Source organism: Cydia pomonella, chromosome 3 (assembly GCF_033807575.1).
Source record: "Cydia pomonella isolate Wapato2018A chromosome 3, ilCydPomo1, whole genome shotgun sequence".
In the NCBI taxonomy this organism is placed as follows: Eukaryota; Metazoa; Arthropoda; class Insecta; order Lepidoptera; family Tortricidae; genus Cydia; species Cydia pomonella.
Genome location: NC_084705.1, coordinates 12,775,845 through 12,796,883, shown reverse-complemented (window position 1 = coordinate 12,796,883; position 21,039 = coordinate 12,775,845). Strand labels below are relative to the sequence as shown.

At 36.8% G+C, this 21,039-nt stretch overlaps 1 protein-coding gene across 1 annotated transcript; it reads left to right on the top strand.

Annotated features, from left to right (window-relative positions):
* Positions 1-200: 200 nt before the first annotated feature.
* Positions 201-7,742, top strand: LOC133516094 (protein toll-like). Its single transcript, XM_061848820.1, has 4 exons — positions 201-495; positions 3,771-4,980; positions 5,263-5,602; positions 5,967-7,742. Exons 2-4 carry the CDS (start codon positions 3,815-3,817, stop codon positions 7,500-7,502), a joined length of 3,042 nt encoding a protein of 1,013 aa, XP_061704804.1. The 5' UTR covers positions 201-495; positions 3,771-3,814; the 3' UTR covers positions 7,503-7,742.
* Positions 7,743-21,039: the final 13,297 nt, after the last annotated feature.

The following is a 21,039-nucleotide window of genomic DNA, read 5'->3' as shown; positions in this document are numbered from 1 at the left end:
GGTCAACCTGTATTTTTGTTCCCTCACTGAATCCGAGACAGTATCCTACCAATACCACCAATACCAAGTTATCAGTTGCCGGTGGCCGACTGTGGTACTATGAAATGCGGCTGCGCTTGCGTTCAGGTGGCGCCACGTCCAACTGCTAAGTCGCGTATCCGTGATGCCCCCTCCTCCGTCCCAACCCTCACCAGCCATAGCCAGGCCAGTACCATTCTCGCGTCGACCCACGTTCGACGAGTCTTTGCGATAAGTATAATACGCCCCGCTATCTACGACAGTAAAAACTTTGCTCATTGTTTATATGCGAGTGGAATCTTAATTGGCAGCGATCTCTTTCTACGTGTCCTGTGTTTGGATAGTGATTGAAGCCTCATAAGGAATTTGTTAGTGAGAAGAGAGCACGAGAGCGTGACAAGGTCCGGGGGACAATCTCCGGCACAGCAGCTGATTGCGGTATTCTCATGAGAAAATTGGCGCATTCGAGCGTCGAAGGTTTGTTTTACATTCTGTCGCAATAATAGTCGCGTAACAATCTACCTATACATTAAGTAAATGCGTTGCTTTGTTAGTACGAGTTTGTTTAGGTACATTTTTTAACAAAATAACCATTAAATTTGCCGTTTCTGTTTGTCAAGTGCGTTCTTCAAAATATAGTACATACATATTAATATTAGATGGAATCTCCGAACAAGTATATACTTTTATAGTTTCGTTGCTATCCTACCAAGTGGGCCTCACTTCCTAGCGCGTGGTATTTTATTTCGACAGACGCGTTGCTTGATTGTGTGCACGATTCGCAGAACCGGTCGACGGTCGAGTGACGATAGCTTTGCTGCGGGATCTAAAAAAACAGTAACGTTCATAAAACTCGTAAGGAGATAAAACCTTTTTAATTTGCATGGTGTATGGCGCTGGCGTCCATCACAAGGCTCGATTAATATAGATCCGTAAATACAAAGAGATAGAGCATTCGTCTCTTTCTAAAACTGCATCGAGGTGCTTGAAAAGAAAAAAAAAGTCACCATATGAATAACACGACACTAATAACGATATTTCATTTGAAGCAAATTACAAAAAACGTTCAGATAAGTAAACTTGCAATGTTTTCAGGCTTGAAAGATGAGACAATGACAGTCAAGGGCATAGATAGTTCTACATTTATACAAAAACAATGTATGTATTGCTAAATAGTGTAAATACGGTTGACCTTGTAGTATTCTAACAACAACATACCTAATATTTTTACACCATATATATATCTAGTTTGCTATTTTTTGTATTTAAGTTTTATTTATAAAATTAAGTGAAAAAAAACTATTATGGGGAAATCCCTTAAATATGGCTCACCAAATAATTAGAATTTCATGATTAGGCACTAATTACCTATGTTTACTATTAGCACAGGTTACATAAAGAAAAGCAAAACGCTTGCAGATACATACATATATTAATGAGTCTACATTCCACTGCTCGTTACGCACGATCGATATATTTATTTTGTAAAACCATTTGTTTGGTATTTTAAAAAGTTCATTCGTGTTTACGGTTTTTATCCTAGCAACAATGACATTCTCATGGCCAATTTGGACTTGGGAAACTTCCCAAGCCCAAATTGGCCATCTTTAACTATAGATCTTAAAGTCGCCCATCGCCCCAGTTTATTCGTTGTAGTTACTGTTGGATAAAAAACTCTTATCCGCCCCAATCATGGAAATTTTAAAGGCGAACTATTTTTGAAATTTAACTGATGACTAGAAAAGTTGTACAATAGGTAAGTTACAGGTAATTTTACTGGTACAGTCAGCATCAAAAGTAGCGGATCAAATTAGGCTTCATAAGTATCTACCATTCTGTAACAGCTTAACAAAAAGTGATGTGTTTAATATAGAACAACAAAGATTGTAAAAGATATACTTTTGATCGCGAATTCTAGAAATTTATCTATATTTGGAAAAGTTATCCGGGATATCAGATACTTTTGGCGCGTTGTTTCATCCGCTACTTTTGATGCTGACTGTACTACCGCATGGCGTGTCAAAAGTTGAATGTCCAGTGGGCCTAAACAAGATGACAGTCGTTCGCAAAGATACAAAACGAAACGCAATCTGTCTCTATCACACATTAGTGCGACAGAGTTAATAGCGTTTCGTTTCGTTTTCTGTAAACTGATGTCTTGGGTAGGCCTTCTGTTCTACACGACTGCCCAAAAAGGAGTGTATTGTTTTCAGGATTCATGTTTGTTAGCGGTTTCAACATACCTATTATAATTACCAAATTAAAACTGTTTTTTTTCTCCAATCATGGATAAAAAAGCTCTGGCTCCAGTGATGGTTACCCAATACTGGATGGTAAATCCCACGTTCCACAGTTTACGAATAAAAAAGCTGCTTTTATTTATTTATTTATTTCATTATGCATTAATTTAACGCGGCCCCTCTGTTTATGGTGAAATGTTGCCAATGTATAAAAAGTGATAGTGATGTAACACAGTTTTTTTTAGGAATTGTGTTTTATATCCTATAATTGGTTATTATTCTATAATTCAATACTTATACTAAAGCATAATCGTATTTGATCCATATATTAGTAAACTTGTAACTCAATAAGGATAGTTACCAATTAAAAAAACAGTGTCGTGCAGCAAAATAGGGATTATTTAAATACATAGTAATAATTTAGAGCCTACGTTAATTAATGTTCTGTTAGACGGATACAAAACGACAAAATTGAACATACGGAACCGAAATATTTAAGTAATCTAAGTTTTAATTTCTACTTACAATAAAACCACAAACTACTTGCTTTTGGTAGCTGTGGTTAAGAGTCATCTCATCGCACTTATTAAATATTACTTATTACCTAGGCCTATAGAGTTTCAAAGCAAGAGCTTATCTAACGTATAAAGTTATCAGTTATAAATTATAACGGTTATTTCCACTAGTTACCACCAAAATTGTGTAGTATTTATAACAATTAAAAATACTTTATAACAATTTAAATATGGAGTGTTGTATATACAGAGAGTGTTGTATAAAATATTGGACCCTGGTACGTCCTTAAACTACATCCAAAAGCGAGGTATGGGCATTGTGAATGTCATCTCGCTTTGTGTGATAGGGCACAACATTACACAGCGGATGCCATTCCAGATCTAGAGCAGAGCCCAACTGAGGAAGTACCTCCTTACAGAAAACTGCAGCCAAATAACACTAGACCCTACTCATAGTGTTGTGTTCCTGCCGGTAAGTAAAGTTGCCAGAGCTCAACGAGGGTGCGGACTGGTAGGGTCGGCAACGGGCATGTAACTTCTCAGGAGTTGCAGGCGTACATAGGCTACGGAGACTGCTTACCACCAGGCGGGCCGTATGCTTGTTTGCCACCGAAGTAGTATTAAAAAATAGTTACAGGTGAAGTAGAGTTTCAGTAAACTGTTCTTAAACTGAACAAAAATATTCAATTTAGTTTGAGTACAAAATATACACCCAGGTTCAGCAAGATTAGTTTTACACAATTTCGATTTGTTTTACAAACCTCAGCTGCTGACGCCTGAAAATTCTTTGTATGGAGTCCGGTATAAAAACCAACAAACCTAAGCTACGTTATGTCGTTCTATTATAATATAATACAGAGCTGAGATATTATATTATGTATATTTTAGTCAAAGCGATTTGATGGTAACTAGCGGGAATAGGCCAACAAAACGGCCTCGCTGAACCATTTTCCTATAGCTATTTTATAGTATGTATCTAAAAACATTTTTTTTTCAGGACTACATACCTAATCACCGCAGTCGCAATATGAGAAATATGGGATGATGGATTTGGAGAAGACTTTGGTATGTATGGTGGTATTGCTGACGCTGGCCGCGAGTCAGAGCAATGGGCCGTGTCCCTCCGTAGCGTCAGGTGGCGCTCAGATCGAGCTAACATGCCTTCTTCCGAGTGGCACAGAGATAGAGCTCGATTGGCGTGCTCGTAAATATGTCACGCTCGAATGTGACGGCAAGGGCAGCTTTGCATGCGCCGAATTACCGAAAGTATCGTCAATGTCGGCACCACCAACGAGGGCTATGCTCAAAAATTGCGTGCTGCCTATCAACGAGTCACTTAATTGCACATTGCAAACTCTTGGCGCACCCGCAGCCACTTCGCTTACTCTGCGTGGCATCGCAGCTAACCATCTCACATTTGAACATGTCTACGGGTTGGTAAACCTATCTACGCTCACGCTAGTTGGCTCAAGTTTTACACATCTTCCGACAGCCGCTTTAGCGGCCCTGCCAGCATTGCGAAAATTAACAGTGCGTGAAGCGCGCTTGCACCTAACCTCTGTTTCTCTATCGGGAGTATCGGGACTGGAATATCTGGAACTCTCCGCGAGTGATATTAAAGAGCTTAATGCAAGTGTCTTTCGAGGACTGGAGTCGCTGCACACTCTAAATTTGTGGGGTAATGAACTACGTGCATTACAGTCTGGCACTTTAGTAGGACTACACGCGTTAGATACTTTAGATCTGAGCTCTAACCCTTTGCAATCATTGGGTGATGGAGTGTTAGCGGCAGCGGAAAACCTGAGGGTGTTGCGACTGGTAGATACAGAGTTATCCCAATTAGATGAGTCGGCATTGCGTAATCTAAACTCGCTTGAGGAATTGGTAGTGCTAGATGTAAGAAAACCACTGAAGGTGGGTTCACGCTCATTGGCGCTGCCGGAGTTACGCCTGGTAGAATTGGAGCGGTGCAAGTTGTCGATGCTACCTGGTGATACTCTATCAGGCGCACGTTCGTTACGTTCGCTATCTTTGTCACACAACGCATTAGAAACGCTACCGCCAGAACTATTGCGCGACTCCGTAGAGTTGCGCGCACTTAATCTTAGCCACAACGCCCTGAAATCTTTGACACCGGCACTGTTTCAGCCGCTATGGCGTCTGGAAGAGCTGAACCTTGACGACAATCAACTTGAAGAATTTTCAGAGTAAGTCATTATTGACATTTATATTAGTAGTCTCGTGTATTACTCAAATTGCTTTGGTATACAAAAATATGATGCATGTTTATACAAAACGTAATAAAATGATATACGACGATAAAGGTGTTTGAACTAGATTAGGCGAGCACTAAAATAAATATGTGATTGAATGAAAATATAACTGGCACGATTCCAAAGCCGCTAGAAAATCTAATCTTATCTTAAAATCTAACTCATAAATTATTCACGTTAATGATCAGTCTTATCAGTTACTTTAAATATTTGCAGTGATATGTTCGAGACTCTGGGTGTCTTGCGTTCGCTGTCGGCTCGCAACAACCGCTTGCGCGTGCTCTCACCCACCGCGTTCCGAGGTGCGCGTTCGCTGCAGTACTTAGATTTATCTCACAACGAGCTAACATTGCGGTCCGCTGACACCATAGAAACGCCAATAGACGGCTACATGGACTTTACGGATGGACGGTCATCGCCCATGAATGAGCTATTAGCGATGCAGCACTTGGATCTTGGACACAACCTTATCCAGGAAGTATTCTATGACTGGCGTAACGCCATGTTAAATCTAAAACTGCTCAATTTAACAAATAATCGCTTCGAGTTTCTGGAGGTAAGCAACAATTTAATAACCATTTTGTCATCGCCATAATTATATTTACTACTAGGAATCCGATTCGACCAGACTGTAAAATTAACAGTAACAGACCAAAAGGTGGCATATTAATCATACCTAACAGTAGCGATACCATATCCACGTCACTTTCTGTCACATACCACATTCTATTTTGGGTATTTTTGTTAATGGCTAGTAATTATATTTAGTAATTATTTTCCGTCATTAAAAATACGTGTTATGGTATATAAGTACATTGTATTTTGAAATAACAAAAAGCTCATACTACGGTATATCGTTGTAATATCAGGTGATGCAAATTCATCATAATAGTTAAAATTAAAATAATTTATTTTTTCAGAATCCTGACATAAACTTCCTTAGTCAAGACGTGATAGTTGACTTCAGATATAACCAAATAACCACGATTCAGGTCTCAGAAAGAGAGCTAGAAGCTCGCGTAGATGATGATGAAAGTAATGCAGGAAGTGGTCGTTTGTTAGTCGACGGGAACCCATTTAATTGCGACTGTTTTACGTACTCGCTATTACGATTTCTCAACAGTCCGAGTTACAAGCATATATACCCGGTACTGACGCTTGATGCTGCCATTTGTGTCTCACCGCCTGCACTAGCAAATACTACAGTCCGTGCGGCGCCTCTCGATAAACTTACGTGCGAGCTGCCCTCACCCAAGTGCCCAGACAACTGCAACTGCACCTTGCATCCTGCCTACAAAGCAATCAAGCTTGATTGTATCGATCCACCTGTAAATATCCCTGCGCCGTATGAATTCGGTTTTGGACTCAACCGTACTGTTCTGCGTCTACAACGTGCGCCTCTGTCACTCAATCTATCGTTACCAGTGCACGAACTCATACTTTCTGGACTGGATCTAAAGGTGCCTCCTCCAGGACCTGCTCCGCCCGAACTAAAGCTACTTGATCTCACCAATAACCTACTGACAGAGGTGCCACCGGCATCGGCATTAGGCTACAATCTACGCCTAGCTCGCAACCCTATCGCATGTGACTGTGCACACTCTGCGGACCTAGTAGCTCTACATAAATCAGCAGCTCGAGTAAGCGATTATAATATCACAACGTGCGCGCACGGCGGTCTCTTGCAACTAAACTCGGACGCGAATTTGTTATGTGCTAGAACTAAAGCAGCATGGGCGGCAGGAATTGGTGGAACATTGGCACTGCTAGGTGTTCTAGCTACCGTTGTGGCCATTCTATGGCTGCGGTACCAGAATGAGATCAAGGTGTATCTTTTCGCACGCGGCTGGTGTGGCTGCCTCACGCGATCGGCTAAAGAAGCACCTGCCAAGTACGATGCGTTCTTGTCATTTTCACACAAGGATGAAGAATTAGTGGTCCATAAGTTAGTGCCAGAGCTGGAGAAAAGAGGTTATCGGCTTTGCGTACACTACCGAGACTGGGCGCCGGGCGAGTCTATTGCGGAGCATGTGTCACGTTCGGTGCTTGAAGCCAGGCGCACATTAGTAGTGGCATCGCCTGGATTTTTGACTTCTGAATGGGCTCGAGCGGAGTTCCGGGCAGCACATGCACGTGCGCTTAGAGAGGGCCGCGCTCGTGTGATAGTTATATTGCTGGGAGAATTGCCAACTCCCGACGCTAATGCGCAAGAAGACGATTTGCGCACTTACCTCCGTACAAACACCTATCTAAAATGGGGCGACCCGTGGTTTTGGCAGAAGTTGCAGTACGCGTTGCCGCATCGCCCTCTTGGAGATAACAAAGAAGCTCTACCAGTTCCATCCAGGACTATCTCGGCAGATGCTCTTCGTGCTGCTCTAGCAGTTCATCTGGAACCTAAAGATAAGTTATCAAGTGGACTTCAACCACGACTGTTGCCCCCACCAGCATTATAGCGTTAAGTGTTAGAGTAAATAAAAAATCGCAAAGTTTATACTGAAGAAATATTATGGACGTAATAGTATTGTTAGTTAAAAAAATGAATCTTTAAATGCTTTATCGGCATTCTTTATACTTAAGTGATAACACTGATAAACGGGTGAAAGTGTAGCTGAAAATAAGACATTCTAGTCAAGAATCTGTTAACCTAAGTACACATTATTTTACTATGATATTAAACGTAATCTCTTTTTTTATATCTAACTGTCGTGTGTATTTTAAGTCAACTCCTCTCAAAGATCCTATTCTAAATTACATGCTTTCGCCGTCAAAGATACTTATACCATGAATATCAAATAACATCATTAGGATTGTCAAAATCACATCTCGTCATATTATAGTCACATTCAAGTCGCGCTTAGTATTTTGCGTTACTTATTAGGTAGTTAGGTACTATTTAGGTACCCTACATATCTATTTGTATCATTTTTAGGGTTCCGTAGCCAAATGGCAAAAAACGGAACCCTTATAGATTCGTCATGTCCGTCTGTCTGTCAGATTATGTCACCGCCACTTTTTTCCGAAACTATAAGAGCTATACTGTTCAAACTTTGTAAGTAGATGTATTATATGAACCGCATTAGGATTTTTACACAAAAATAGAAAAAAAAAACAAAAAATTTTGGGGGTTCCCCATACTTAAAACTGAAACTCAAAAAATCTTTTTTCATCAAACCCATACGTGTAGGGTATCTATGGAGAGGTCTTTAAAAATGATATTGAGGTTTCTAAAATCATTTTTTTCTAAACTGAATAGTTTACGCGAGAGACACTTCCAAAGTGGTAAAATGTGTACCCCCCGCCCCCCCCCCCCCCGTAACTTCTAAAATAACAGAATGAAAATCTAAAAAAAATATATGATATACATTACCATGCAAACTTCCACCGAAAATTGGTTTGAACGAGATCTAGTAAGTAGTTTTTTTTAATACGTCATAAATGGTACGGAACCCTTCATGGGCGAGTCCGACTCGCACTTGGCCGCTTTTTTTTAAATACGTCATAAAAAAATATAAAAAAAAATCATCAAACCCATACGTGTGGGGTATCTATGGATAGGTCTTCAACGCTTCGCACGGGTAGCAAAGGGTAATATTTTATATGCCTATTTTCTTTCTAACCGCCTTCAGAAAAAAATAAGGTTCTCAGTTTGACCCGTATGTTTCAGAAAAGTGTTTGTTATATTCTAGAGAAGGTTTTAGTATACATGGATGGTTTGAAAAAAGAATTTGACCCGACAGGTGGCGCTGCTATCGGTATATTGTCAAGTTTGATTTGCTGAAACCGATGTAGATGAAATTTTGTGTGTATATTTCAACGGGTTCCTAAATGGTTTGAAAACACCATTGGCCCCGGTAGATGGTACTGGTCGGTATATTTTTATTCCTGGAAACATATTGAACGACCTAATTTAATAGACTAGACATGGATTTAGGTTTTAAATCTATGTTCATGTAATCAACTTCCAACTAGGAGTGGGAGTGTGAGTGTGACTAGTTTTACCCTCTGGGTTGGAAGGTCAGATGGCAGTCGCTTTCGTAAAAACTAGTGCCGACGCCAAATCTTGGGATAAGATGTCAAGCGGACCCCAGGCTCCCATGAGCCGTAGCAATATGCAAGCCCGGACAACGCTAGGAAGAAGAAGAATATAGTTTAAGTTGTGGGAAAGGTGATATGATTATATAATCGTTTTCATCCTCGAAATTATCACATATAAGAGTGTAAACTGGAGGTATAAAGGGAATCAATAATTTCTTACGACTTTTATCTTTTAACTTTTTGTAAGAAATAAATAATGTTTAAAAGCATTTTTGACCAATTAGGTAGTCATTTAGGGGGTGAAATTTACAAATTCCACGCAGCCGAAGTCGCGGGCAAACGCCTGGTATCTATATATTCATAATTATAACCCTAGGCAAACTAAATCTTAGTTACAATAATACGACGAAACATAATATCTAAACCTAATAACTATTTACAAATCATATAGCAGCGAAACATCATCATCGCGCTTATTGTCGAGGTTGGCCATTGCTAACACAAGTAATAGCCCAAAACTAAATGTAGAACCTAACTATAAACAAACTCAAAACGTCACTAAAAATTAAAAAATAAATAATTAAAAAGATAATAAAAAACGTAAAATAAATGAAGTACTTATTCTCATAATTATCATCAAATTTAGTGATCATGATATCACTCAAAAAAAAAATTGAAAAAAAAGCAAAACTAAATTAACTTAATTTCATATCTATTTAAAAAAAAGGGAACCGCCTTTAAAAAAACTAACCCACTGGAAAGCACAAAATAATTTGTATATACCCCTTGTCCACGTGTCCAGTCTCTATCCCGTCGTAAAGCAATTTTCTGCCAAAAAGTAATTAATACCTCATAATAAAAAAAAATATAACCATCCTGGTAATTACTTACCTAGTTTTTGAAGGCGGTGCCAAGGCAGAACCCCACTGCTGCTCACTTTGTCGCGCATGGTCGAGCTACGCTTAAAAAACGCTTCGTATCATACTTCCACAGCAGTAGGTAAGTACACGAAAACCCTACGCATGGAATGACGTCACTGAAAGAAGAGGCAGGGGTAGCAGTCGCGTTCACGAATCCAGTCACTTTTAGTGCAGCAACTATAGTTATAGTAAAGTATATTTTAACAATAGCATGGGTATGGTGACAGATGTCATCTCCATGTAATATTTAACCTTGAAATGCAAAATCTCGCAAATTAGTGCTGAGATTATATTCGTCACCGTACCCATGCTGCCATGCTATTTGAAAAATACTATTGGCCCGATACGAACTTTAAGAGGAAAGGGGACGGCCACTTCACCATACAAACGTAGTCCCCATTTTTCTCTCCAGATATTGACATTAACGAATATATTCTTACACAAATTGATGTATATTAACCATAGCTATGCCCCTGCGTTTGACTTTTTTCAATTTTATGATTATTGTAAAAATTAGGAGCGAAAAACATTGTTATACAAATTTTAAAATGCTTGTAACTTTTATAATAATTATAACTTCAAGAAAACCCAAAAGTAAGGGCATAGCCCTATGGTTGAATATTTTCAATGATGTTAATATCCAGAGAGGAAAATGAGGACTACGTTTGTATGAAAAGGCCATTTCGCACGGGTCCTCCACTTTCGTCATAAGACAATGTTTGATATTTAACTAATTTAACTCATATCAGTGTTTGTTAATAAGGATCAAAGTCCAATGGCGTTCTAAAAGTTTTCATTATGTGTCGAAAGATGGCATTAAACTTACGTCGCTATAAAGTTTTCTTTAACAAAATTTGAAATTAGTACCTGAGCGAAGAGCGCAATCTAGTGAGAAGTTATTGCACAAAGACACGCACAATGTATTAGATATTGTATTCAGCGCCATCTCACATCGAACTGACGAAGTAGTATGCCACTAATTAGACTACGAGGGTTACAAAGTGTAATGTGAGGCCGCATATCGCCGCCATATATCACTAGATGGCGCTAGTATTTTACATAGAAGTTGGCGATAACATAAGTAAGAATTTTATCTAGGTGGCGCTACTAGGCACGAATTGCAACCTTTTTGCAATTTGCAAATTGTACTGATGGATGAGCCAACCCCTGTCTGTCAGTAGTAGGGTCAGCAGGTAAATACCCGACAATAAGCATTGCACATCAGTCTTTAGAAAGAGAATATTGGATACAACGAGAGAGAAAGAGACAACGCTTTACGAAGCCGAAATTCCGCTTTTCTGCCGTCCTATCCCTAAAACCTATCTAACCCACAAATTATAGTTTTGAGATATGGGCAAAAAACGTTCAAACCAATATCTCTAGAAAATGTGTACATTTATTCGGGATTTCTTTTATGCAAAAATTAAAACTAAATTTATGCTTACTGTTTTTGAAGATCATTTTCTCAAATATTATTTTATTAATTAGAAAATCACAATTTTGTGCTTTAGTATTGCAAATAATTACTAAAATATGAACGATATTACTCCTAAAACACCGTTAAGTATACTTTAGCCGTTCTTTAGAATTGAATAATATATAAAAAATATCTAAATAACGGCCAAAGTCAATTTACGTGTTTATAGTATCGTAATTGTGAATTGTGTAATAAACAAAACATAGCTTAATAACCGCAAAGGTACTGAACAATTTTATAGTATTGTATCTGTTAAAATATTACCTAGAAAACATCTATAATACACACGTTATTGGATTGTGACCGTTTTTTAGCTATGTAATGACCCTACATATTGAAGTAATATGTATGCGTTCCTATTCTAAAACCCCGTTAAATGACGAATGCTCACTAGGTTTAAGTCGTGGAAATATTTGCATTTTTTTTTTATAAAATCACGTTGATCAGCATTATACTACTAAGTTTATAGAGTTACTTATTGTTAAATGAATAAATCACACCTGTATCGTATATGTATTTATTTGCATTCAAAAATAAAATTTAAACGTAAAAAATACTGACATATCAGTCTTCAGCTTTGTACAATTTTACGCGAAGGAGTAAAAACGAAAATTGTGTCAGTCTCAAATATTTGTTAGATGTAGGCGTAGATTACTAACCATTGTAAGGTAGGTATCAGGTGATCCATGTAAGGCCCAGTACCTAATAAAGACCACTTTTGAAAATGCGCCCCCCGCGCTTTGATTGCCAGTTCAAAAACCTAGTAAGGCTAAATGACCACACTAAAATCTATTAGTTCTCAGATTCCTACTAGTTTTTTATATGGGATTTGTGACTTCCTGAGTTTTACGATGGTAAAAGGTAACTCAACATGCTACTTACTAGGTTTAGAGGCATCGAAATCTGTAGTAATTATGCCGAATTTGGAGCAGTTGTCTCTGTAATCGGTGAGGACTTACTAGTTGGATACACATAAGATAAAAAACGAATTTACAGAAATGTGTTACCTACTTTAGCATCTGCCTTTAACATCCTTCGCATAAATATAAAGCTAAGTGTCATGAATTACGGAATCACTGCAGTACAATATGCGGAGATGATCAAAGGCTTCAAATTCATAATTTTGTTGAATTTGGGGACCATCTAAAGTTTGGTAGTTTCTTAAGTTACTTGGAGTTGGAACCATCAAAAAGGTGAATTAATGACTTCTTTGGTCTCGACTCCCTTAATCTGGACTTCTTTTCTTCTGAAAAATTTTCTCGGTAAGTAGGATATCCTAAACTTTCCTTCTAATGCATCAACCTAACTTTTTTTCAAATACTTCAACTTCTGACTATCCTTCTTCCTCCCTTGATCAATTCACTGATAGTGCCCTTAGAAAGGACGTAATGTTCATCACGTCTAATGCCGTTGGAGTCGACAATCTGAGCCAAAACTCTAATTGACCTTATTAATCATATCATCATATGTATTTCTTCTTATATTTTCCCGTCGCTTTAATAAGATACCGCTATTACTTATTCCTTTGCTAAAAAGTCCAATTCCTCCTTCTTCTTAGACTACCGCTCTATTTATTTCCATTTCTTCCTTTCCTCTCTAAAGTTCTTGAGTGTCTTTTGTACATCAACAGGTTTTGAATAGACATGCGCTGACAAATCCATATAAACCAAACCCGGTTACCCCACACGGCACTGCACTTCACCGCTCTTGTAAAAATTACTGCATAAATACGTCCAAATATGGTATATCAGGGTGTTATCGTTCTTGGATTTCGGTAATGCTTTCAACACGAGTGACTTCGACATCTTACTAGGCATATTGCGTTCTCTTAATGTATCTCCTGTGACAGATATCTAGTTCCATAGTTATTAAGTAGGGCGTCAACATCATATAAAGGTGGATTCCTCTTGATCTTCATTTTTCTTGCAAAGAACGGCGCAGCGTGTTGTTTCCTGTTTTATTTCATAACTGTATAAACTCTAAAAAATTATATTTTCTTCTTCTATCACTTTAAACATACCGTCAAGGCTCTTTTACTCATCTAACATAGACTATCTGCAACATGAACACGAACACTAATTTAGAAAGCATTTTGATTTGGACTTACACGTTACGGTCTCAAGGTAAATCCATTGAAATTCAAGTTATAGTGATAGGTACATAAATCAAAGCGTTCTTCCAGGGTTGATTTTAATACTCTACTGGCCATTGTTTTTAACTGTACCTATTTAGATTCCCTTGTCTCTAGGTATGCTAAATCTAAGCCTGTATTCTGAATATCGTATAACGCATAAAAGAAATAACAATTATAAATTATTCCTTATTTCATTACTTATTTATGTAGTCTAAAAGATGTGTAGGAAAATACAAATTCTAAGATAGTTAAAATCTAATCTTAGTGTGCCTAAATCCTTAATATAAAGAGATATTTAACACTTACGTTCGCATACCGGACATTTTTGACATAAACATGCATCCATTACTCACCAACGAAAACAGACAACTTACTGCGCGCGCGCCGCATTGAAAAACTGTCTGTCCTACGTAATAAAATTTAAGGGAATATGTTTTATACTTAGCGGGGTTTTAGCGTAGCATTGTTAGTTGGCCATGTTTAACTGTTGTATTATTATTTTTTTTCTCAAACATAATTACCCGTTAAGAAAACTAAATAGGTTTTAGTGGTGTATTTGTAATATGGATCGCAATAAAAGTCTTTTAAACACACAGTTAAAGAACGTTAGCCATGTTTAAGCGTAGTAACTGTTTTTTTGTATAGTATTTATTATAAAAAAGTGTACGTGATAAAACATAATAATAGGGTTAAATGGCTTTAATGGAAATTTATAAAGTTTTTCCAAGTAAATGTGTTTTAGCTTTGTATGTTGTAAAAGATTAATTAAAATAAACAACTGGCTAAGCGCTTTTATATTACTTATAGAAGAATAATGTGGGTTTGCGATTTTATAGTATCGAGAAGTATCATATTATAATGCAGTTAGCGTGTTAGGTCGAGTCTGTATCTCCGTAACTACAAATGATAAAAATATGATTCCAAGACCAGTCGATAGAGAATTTTTTCCTGTCTTAGAATATTCATCCAAACGAAAACTGGTAATATGCAGCTTTGATAGGTTTTAGTGATAGGACGGCAGTTTTATTGTAGGTATTCATAAATCCGCAAGCGGTTGTGCTAAGGCTAATGTAGATACTTATATAGGGCTCGAGCCAAAAAGTGAATATATCATACAAAATAAATCAATCTGCTGACTAAACTTTTTATTCCTTGAACATGTTAAATATGTCAGTATATTTATTTTATATTATATAGTGTATGTAGCATAAGGTGTATGATTTAATTACCTATAGGTAAGCTGACAGATGTATAGGTAGCTATCAAAATGTTTATACTTAGAAGCCTTGATAAGTTCACCTTGTTTAGTTAAAGTCAATATATTTTACACAGTTACTTATTCAGCGAGCACATGCCAGGAGCGTGGGAGCTCCACTCGAACCCTACCGTCTGGTTGTCCTTGGTTACTCCCAAGGCATACCAAACCACTCGTCTCGGATACACTTGCATAACGTATCGCCTTAAGATCCATAATAACTATGCGTAATCACAGATCATATATACTTTTTTATTCTGCGCGACTTGAACGATAGGAACAGCACTCTGTCGATATGTTATCTCCGCCGGCGACGACTGGGCGCTTTTCTGTCAACAGGCACAACTCCATGACCGTTATATATACACTTTAATTTATACCTTATTACAAAGTTATAAGGCTCATGTGACCGGCAAATATGCCATGTGTTATCTTAGGCCACTAATAGGTGCCAATGTCAAATGATGTCTCTGTGAATACTTCGGTTAAAAAACCCGAAGGCTTTTGGCATTCCAAGATAACATAGATAAGGAGTGTGTTTCAAAACATGTTATGTCTTAAATACTTAAAAAGAGGCAGCATGCATATTGAAGTGTCACTTTAAGTTACTGAATAAATTTAATTTAATTTTTATTATTTATTTATTATTGATACTTGGTTTGGGCTCATTTCACATATGCATACATATATGCCTTATACATATATATAAGGCTGGATATTGCTAGGTAGATATATATAAGGTTAGATTTACAAGTCTTAGTCGTGCGACAAGATGCTACTTATCATTATTTTTATTCAAATCAACAGTTGGGCAATGTCTATTCTGCAACTCTCAGCATAGCAGTTCATATCTAGGTATTATGGTTTCCAAGACACAGGCAAACCGACGCCTGTTTGGGAACCACTGTCAAATATTCTTTCTAATGTAATGTTTTTTTGCCTCAATAAACCCTCAATATACTTTTTTCATTTGCATATAAAAATAGAACAATTGCATACCTAGGCGTCTACAGTCAGTCCACATGTACCGGTCCTAATTCCATGGATAAGCTTTGCATACCATACCGAAATACCTATGTCAATCATGTGTACGGTGGCATGTTTTTAATACACTAATTCGTCCAATTAAAATAATAATAGAGAACAATATCACATAAAAACCTTTTTGACGCTACGCCGGCATGTTGGAGTTAACATACAAGTGTCGGGCGCCGAGCTTGGTTGAAAATAAAACAGTTTTGCTTTCAAGATAGTGCCTAATAATTAAAAGGGACGTCATCTGAGCCGAGCTTCCATGGAGATAAAAAAAAGCGGAGTATAAGTCACATGTATTTTTTTTTTATATCGACACTCCATGGCATTTTTATTTTTGTGTATAATTCTATTCAGTAGCTATCCTCTAAATAGCAAGTCTAATTGAGAACCTATTAAGAGGATAAGCCACGGCGGTTTCTCCATACAAAGTAGTTCCTTATTCTCAATTTCCTCTCTGGATATTGCCATTATGTTTTTTTTAATACATATTTTGATTTATAGGCGCTACGCCATACAACAACACGAAATCAAACCATAGCTACGCCCCTAACGCCCATATTTTAGGTTTATTCCGTTTTTTTTTGTGTAAAAATTAGGAGCAAAAAACAGATTTCATATAACTTTTATAATAATTACAGATTCGAAAAATATATAAATATATAGGGACAAAAGTAGCTGTGGTTTACAACAAACTGTGTCAAAATATTTTTAATAATGTTAATATATCTCTCTGCCTTCCTTGAGGTTGACTGGTAGAGAATACCTTTTGGCATTAAGTCCGCCTTTTGTACGATAAGTTTTCTTTGCAATAAAGTTTAAATAAATATATAAATATCCAGTGAGGAGAAACAGTAAGGCCCAGATTCACTGTGGGATGTTATTCTTATCTTATTCCTGCTGTATTTAGTACAGTGTGGACGAACTGACGGAGTGCCGTCATCTCCGCTTCTTTCCCTCTCTCGAGGCGGCCACACTTTATCACATTATACACGGTGTGTCTTACGAACATGTGGACACATGTCTCCCTTTTTATTCCTACACGATTATGTCCACGGCGAGTTCAAAGAGTTTTTAATTTGACACACTTTATGGCTTTGTCTCGCCACTCTGGACATTTTGATGGCTCTGGAATATTAAAATACGTCCCGAGTAGATAGAAGTTATTAATTAAGCTACCAAAGAGTATTAAGCGACGTTTGGTGCGCTGCGCTACTGGTAATTGAAGGGGGGTGAGTGAGATGCGGTTTTCGTTGGGTAGAAATTGAATAATTATTAATTAAATTTTGTGATTGGCTTTGACTGTAATGGAGGGAATATACATTTTATAAAATTTACCAATTTTAATCAATAGCAACCAGCCACCATCAGTTTGGTAAATCGGAGTTGACAAAAATATGGTTTTTAATAAAAGAGTTCTATCATATTTGATGATGACACCCAATATAATTATGGTTGATAAGATAGTATAACACTGCACTATGCATTCGGTTCAGTTTTGAAGTGCTCAATGATCATGGGCTTGTGCAGTAATCACGCGACTGATCACGTTGGGGGAGGTCGGGTATACCACATGAGATATAGATACTTTTTCTCGGTTTCGTTAAACATAAATCTTCACTTAACACTTCAAAATAGCGAGTCTATTTTATGAAATTTGAGCGCGTCTAATAAATATATCATCACATTCAGAACGAAAAAAAAATAAGAATAATAAACAAAAAGAATAATAGACATTATCTTAAAATTATGTTGAATGAAAACATTTCAAAAAAAATACACGTGAAGTTATTGGGGGTAGCCACCAAGAACCTCACCAAAATCGCCAAGGGGGAGGGAGATATTTCAAAATAAGTAGCAGAAAAAGCTTCGCGGGTTTGCATCTTCTGTATATTTGAGCCGCTAGAGTTGTTTAATTTTCTATATCTAAGCTCGTTAAATAAAGATAAAAAAAAAAAAAAATCTATACTTATTATTGGTGTTTCAGTGTATTTAACAATAAAACACGTGCTAAATAAGAAACATTGTTTATGATATGATAATCATTTTTCACTTACGATTACCTATTCAATAACAAATTAAAAGTATAATGTTGGGTACACTAAAGTAAACATTGACTAAGTACAACAATAGGTAAGCTACTATATTGAACCGGAACAGCCGCATTGTGTGACTTTACTACTTATTCGAGTAGTTTTTCTAAATAACCTCCTATCGACTTCAGCATTCCTGACATTTTAATAGGTGATAAAGTTTCTTTATTATAATCGTGTTCCCGGACGATAATGTTTACGATGCTTTGTGCTAGCGACGGAAGTTACGAACACATCGCTACTCGGGTTTCGGCGTACGCCAGTCAACTACGACTTTTCCAGTGAGATCAATATGCAGCTGTACAGTGAAAAAAAACTGTCAAAGTAGAGCATACATACTGATAAAAAAAAACGAGCGAATTGCAGGTAAAAGCAAGTGGCAACGTGCCGAAATCAGCCATGATTATTAAGGGGTGGCAATTTAAAAAAAAAGTAGTTAAAGTTAACATTTTATCATCAAGTCGCTTCTTAAATACAGTTTATCCTTAGTGATATCATAAAAAATAATGCTCATCATTTCTTTACATTATGGCATGATAAAACGGTTCATTATAAGCCTATTTATCTTTCTGGTTGATCGGACTACCATAAGCTATGCACGTAAACACGCCTAAGCATGCTTGTAATAAATAAAATTGCCTGCGACATAGGAAAAAATGTAAATGCTTGTTTTATGTTATTAGAACCAATAGAGCTAGAGTCAGACCAAGATTATGGTGTCAGCGATTTTGATAGCCCAGCTTGTGCAAGTGTTAAGTAAACGTTATACTAATTTCATTGAAGTTCGATGTTTAAAATAACACATATCTTGGTCTGACTTTAGCTGAAAGATCATATAATCGAAATCGTAAACACCAGTGCGCATTTTAAGCAGTAAGTAAATGGAGTATGTAGTTACTAGTAATATTTCATATTATAATTGACTGTAATCATAATAATTTGTATTCTATCATTTCTATCTGATGCACAAATCTGGAAAATTACTATCACAACTTTAGGTAGCTTTAATTATACTACCGTTGTCCAACAACATCAGCCATTAGAAGCGTGGTACAGTCAGCATCAATAGGAGCGGATGAAACAACGCGCCAAAAGTATCTGATATTCCGGATAACTTTTCCAAATATAGATGAATCTCTAAAATTCACATTCAAAAATATATCTTTTATAGTCTTAATTGTTCTACATATAGAACCATCAAATTTTGCTAAGCTGTTACAGAATGGTAGATACTTTTGACACCTTGTTTGATCCACTACTTTTGATGCTGACTGTACTTTTCACTAGTTCACACCTTTTTCGACATATTCAGTATTTAGGCTTATTAACTGCCCCATTCTAGCTCAACAACACATAATGCATAAAATAACGGCCCGATTCGAAGAATGATTAAGACACGTTTAAGATCTTGGAAAGATCTTTAAAGGACCGATAACTAAACGATATGTCAAAATTGACGTTTATTTCGATTCCGCTGTGATCCCAATAAGATCTATCTACGATATTCCCAACGTCAAAGTGACATTGGTTGCCCGAATCGAGCTGCTTCTGCCAATTATACGACATACAAACGATATCTAAATGAGAACTTATCTAAACCAGAACTTATCGTTATCGTATCTCATTCTTCTAATCGGGCCGTAAGTTTAATTAATTACCTTTTGACTGCTACTTATAAGTTTAGTATTGCATGTTTTAAATATTAAATATTGGTTGTTTAGGATTAGACTATGTATAATTATTTCTTAATTTAGGTCTTTCATGTTATACTTAGGTACTCTATACATTTTTATGCTTGTACCTATTGCTCTTTTGACATGAAATCATTATTTATGGGAATATGAATAAAAATAGTAAATTTTGACATCGTAATTATTATTCTAGTCTATTTTATTTTAAATTTGATATGTTAATTTATAAATTATTTTTGTATTCAATATTTCAGCTAATTTTTATTTTACTATGAATCTTGAATTCATTGTTATTATGTCAATATTATAAATTTTTTATTTTTCTTATTATGTTTGGATTTGGTTTTAATGTACTTACTAACCCCTAGCTATAACGATGGTACTAACAATGTTTTATGGAATTCTTATGGTTCTGATATTTTTTATGTTATTATTTATAACAGTCCCGGCGACTGTAGCACGGTCACATTTTTATCACCTTTCACCGTGCCTGTTACGTTCTAAGAAGTAGGTATGTAAGTGCGAAAGTGACAGGCATAGTGACAAGTGATAAAAATGCAAGCCACCGCAGGTCACGGTTTTTTTATTGTCATACGAATATTAACTTTCATGAATTACCATGACATCTATCCCCGTCAAATACAGATTAATTTCCTGTCACCTGACCCCTACGCATCTATAACAGCCTAACACTAACGGTAGCTTGAAATTAGATTTCTCATTTGCCGCTCGGGATGCTGTATCGTTTGTCACCGGGTGACACTTCATCATGTGAGGTGTCCGGCCCATCCAGGCTCTTTGGACTGGAAACGTATGACAGGCCGTCGTGGATTTTTTCATGCAACGTTGGAAGTGAAAAATTGTTGATGAAAAGAGTCGGGAGTGTTATGTTAAAATGTGTCTTAGTCTCCGGCAAACGTTACGTGCTAAAATGTTGAAGTTTTCTAATACGTTTTTATTTATTTATTTATTAAATCACAATCATCTACGGCCCGACAGTATACTATACAGTATATAACTTATACTATACTTATACACTCCTTTGGCTCTTCTGAGTTTGGTGTCGCTAAGATTAATATTTAGTGACTTCATTATTCACATCAGTATTTGTCTCTTACCTTCGTTCCGCACACATTCCACTAATACATAATAAGTTGTGACACTGTACCTATGTACAGGCGAGGGCAAGGATATCTTTACAATTGAGTGTTACAAAAATATCTTTAAAGTCTTTCTGTAAAGTTGTTGTTTAACCGGTCGTGCTAATATTGATACGCGATCGAGCGAAAGATTGAAAAATTGAATCTTGAGCGTTGCGAGTATTTCAAAGCAAGAGGGTTAAACAAAGTTTGT

Coding starts and splice junctions, on each gene's coding strand:
- LOC133516094 (XM_061848820.1), top strand. CDS start 3,815: ATGATGGATTTGGAGAAGACTTTGGTATGTATGGTGGTATTGCTGACG. Junction 4,981..5,262: donor CAACTTGAAGAATTTTCAGA/GTAAGTCATTAT, acceptor AAATATTTGCAG/TGATATGTTCGAGACTCTGG. Junction 5,603..5,966: donor ATCGCTTCGAGTTTCTGGAG/GTAAGCAACAAT, acceptor TTATTTTTTCAG/AATCCTGACATAAACTTCCT.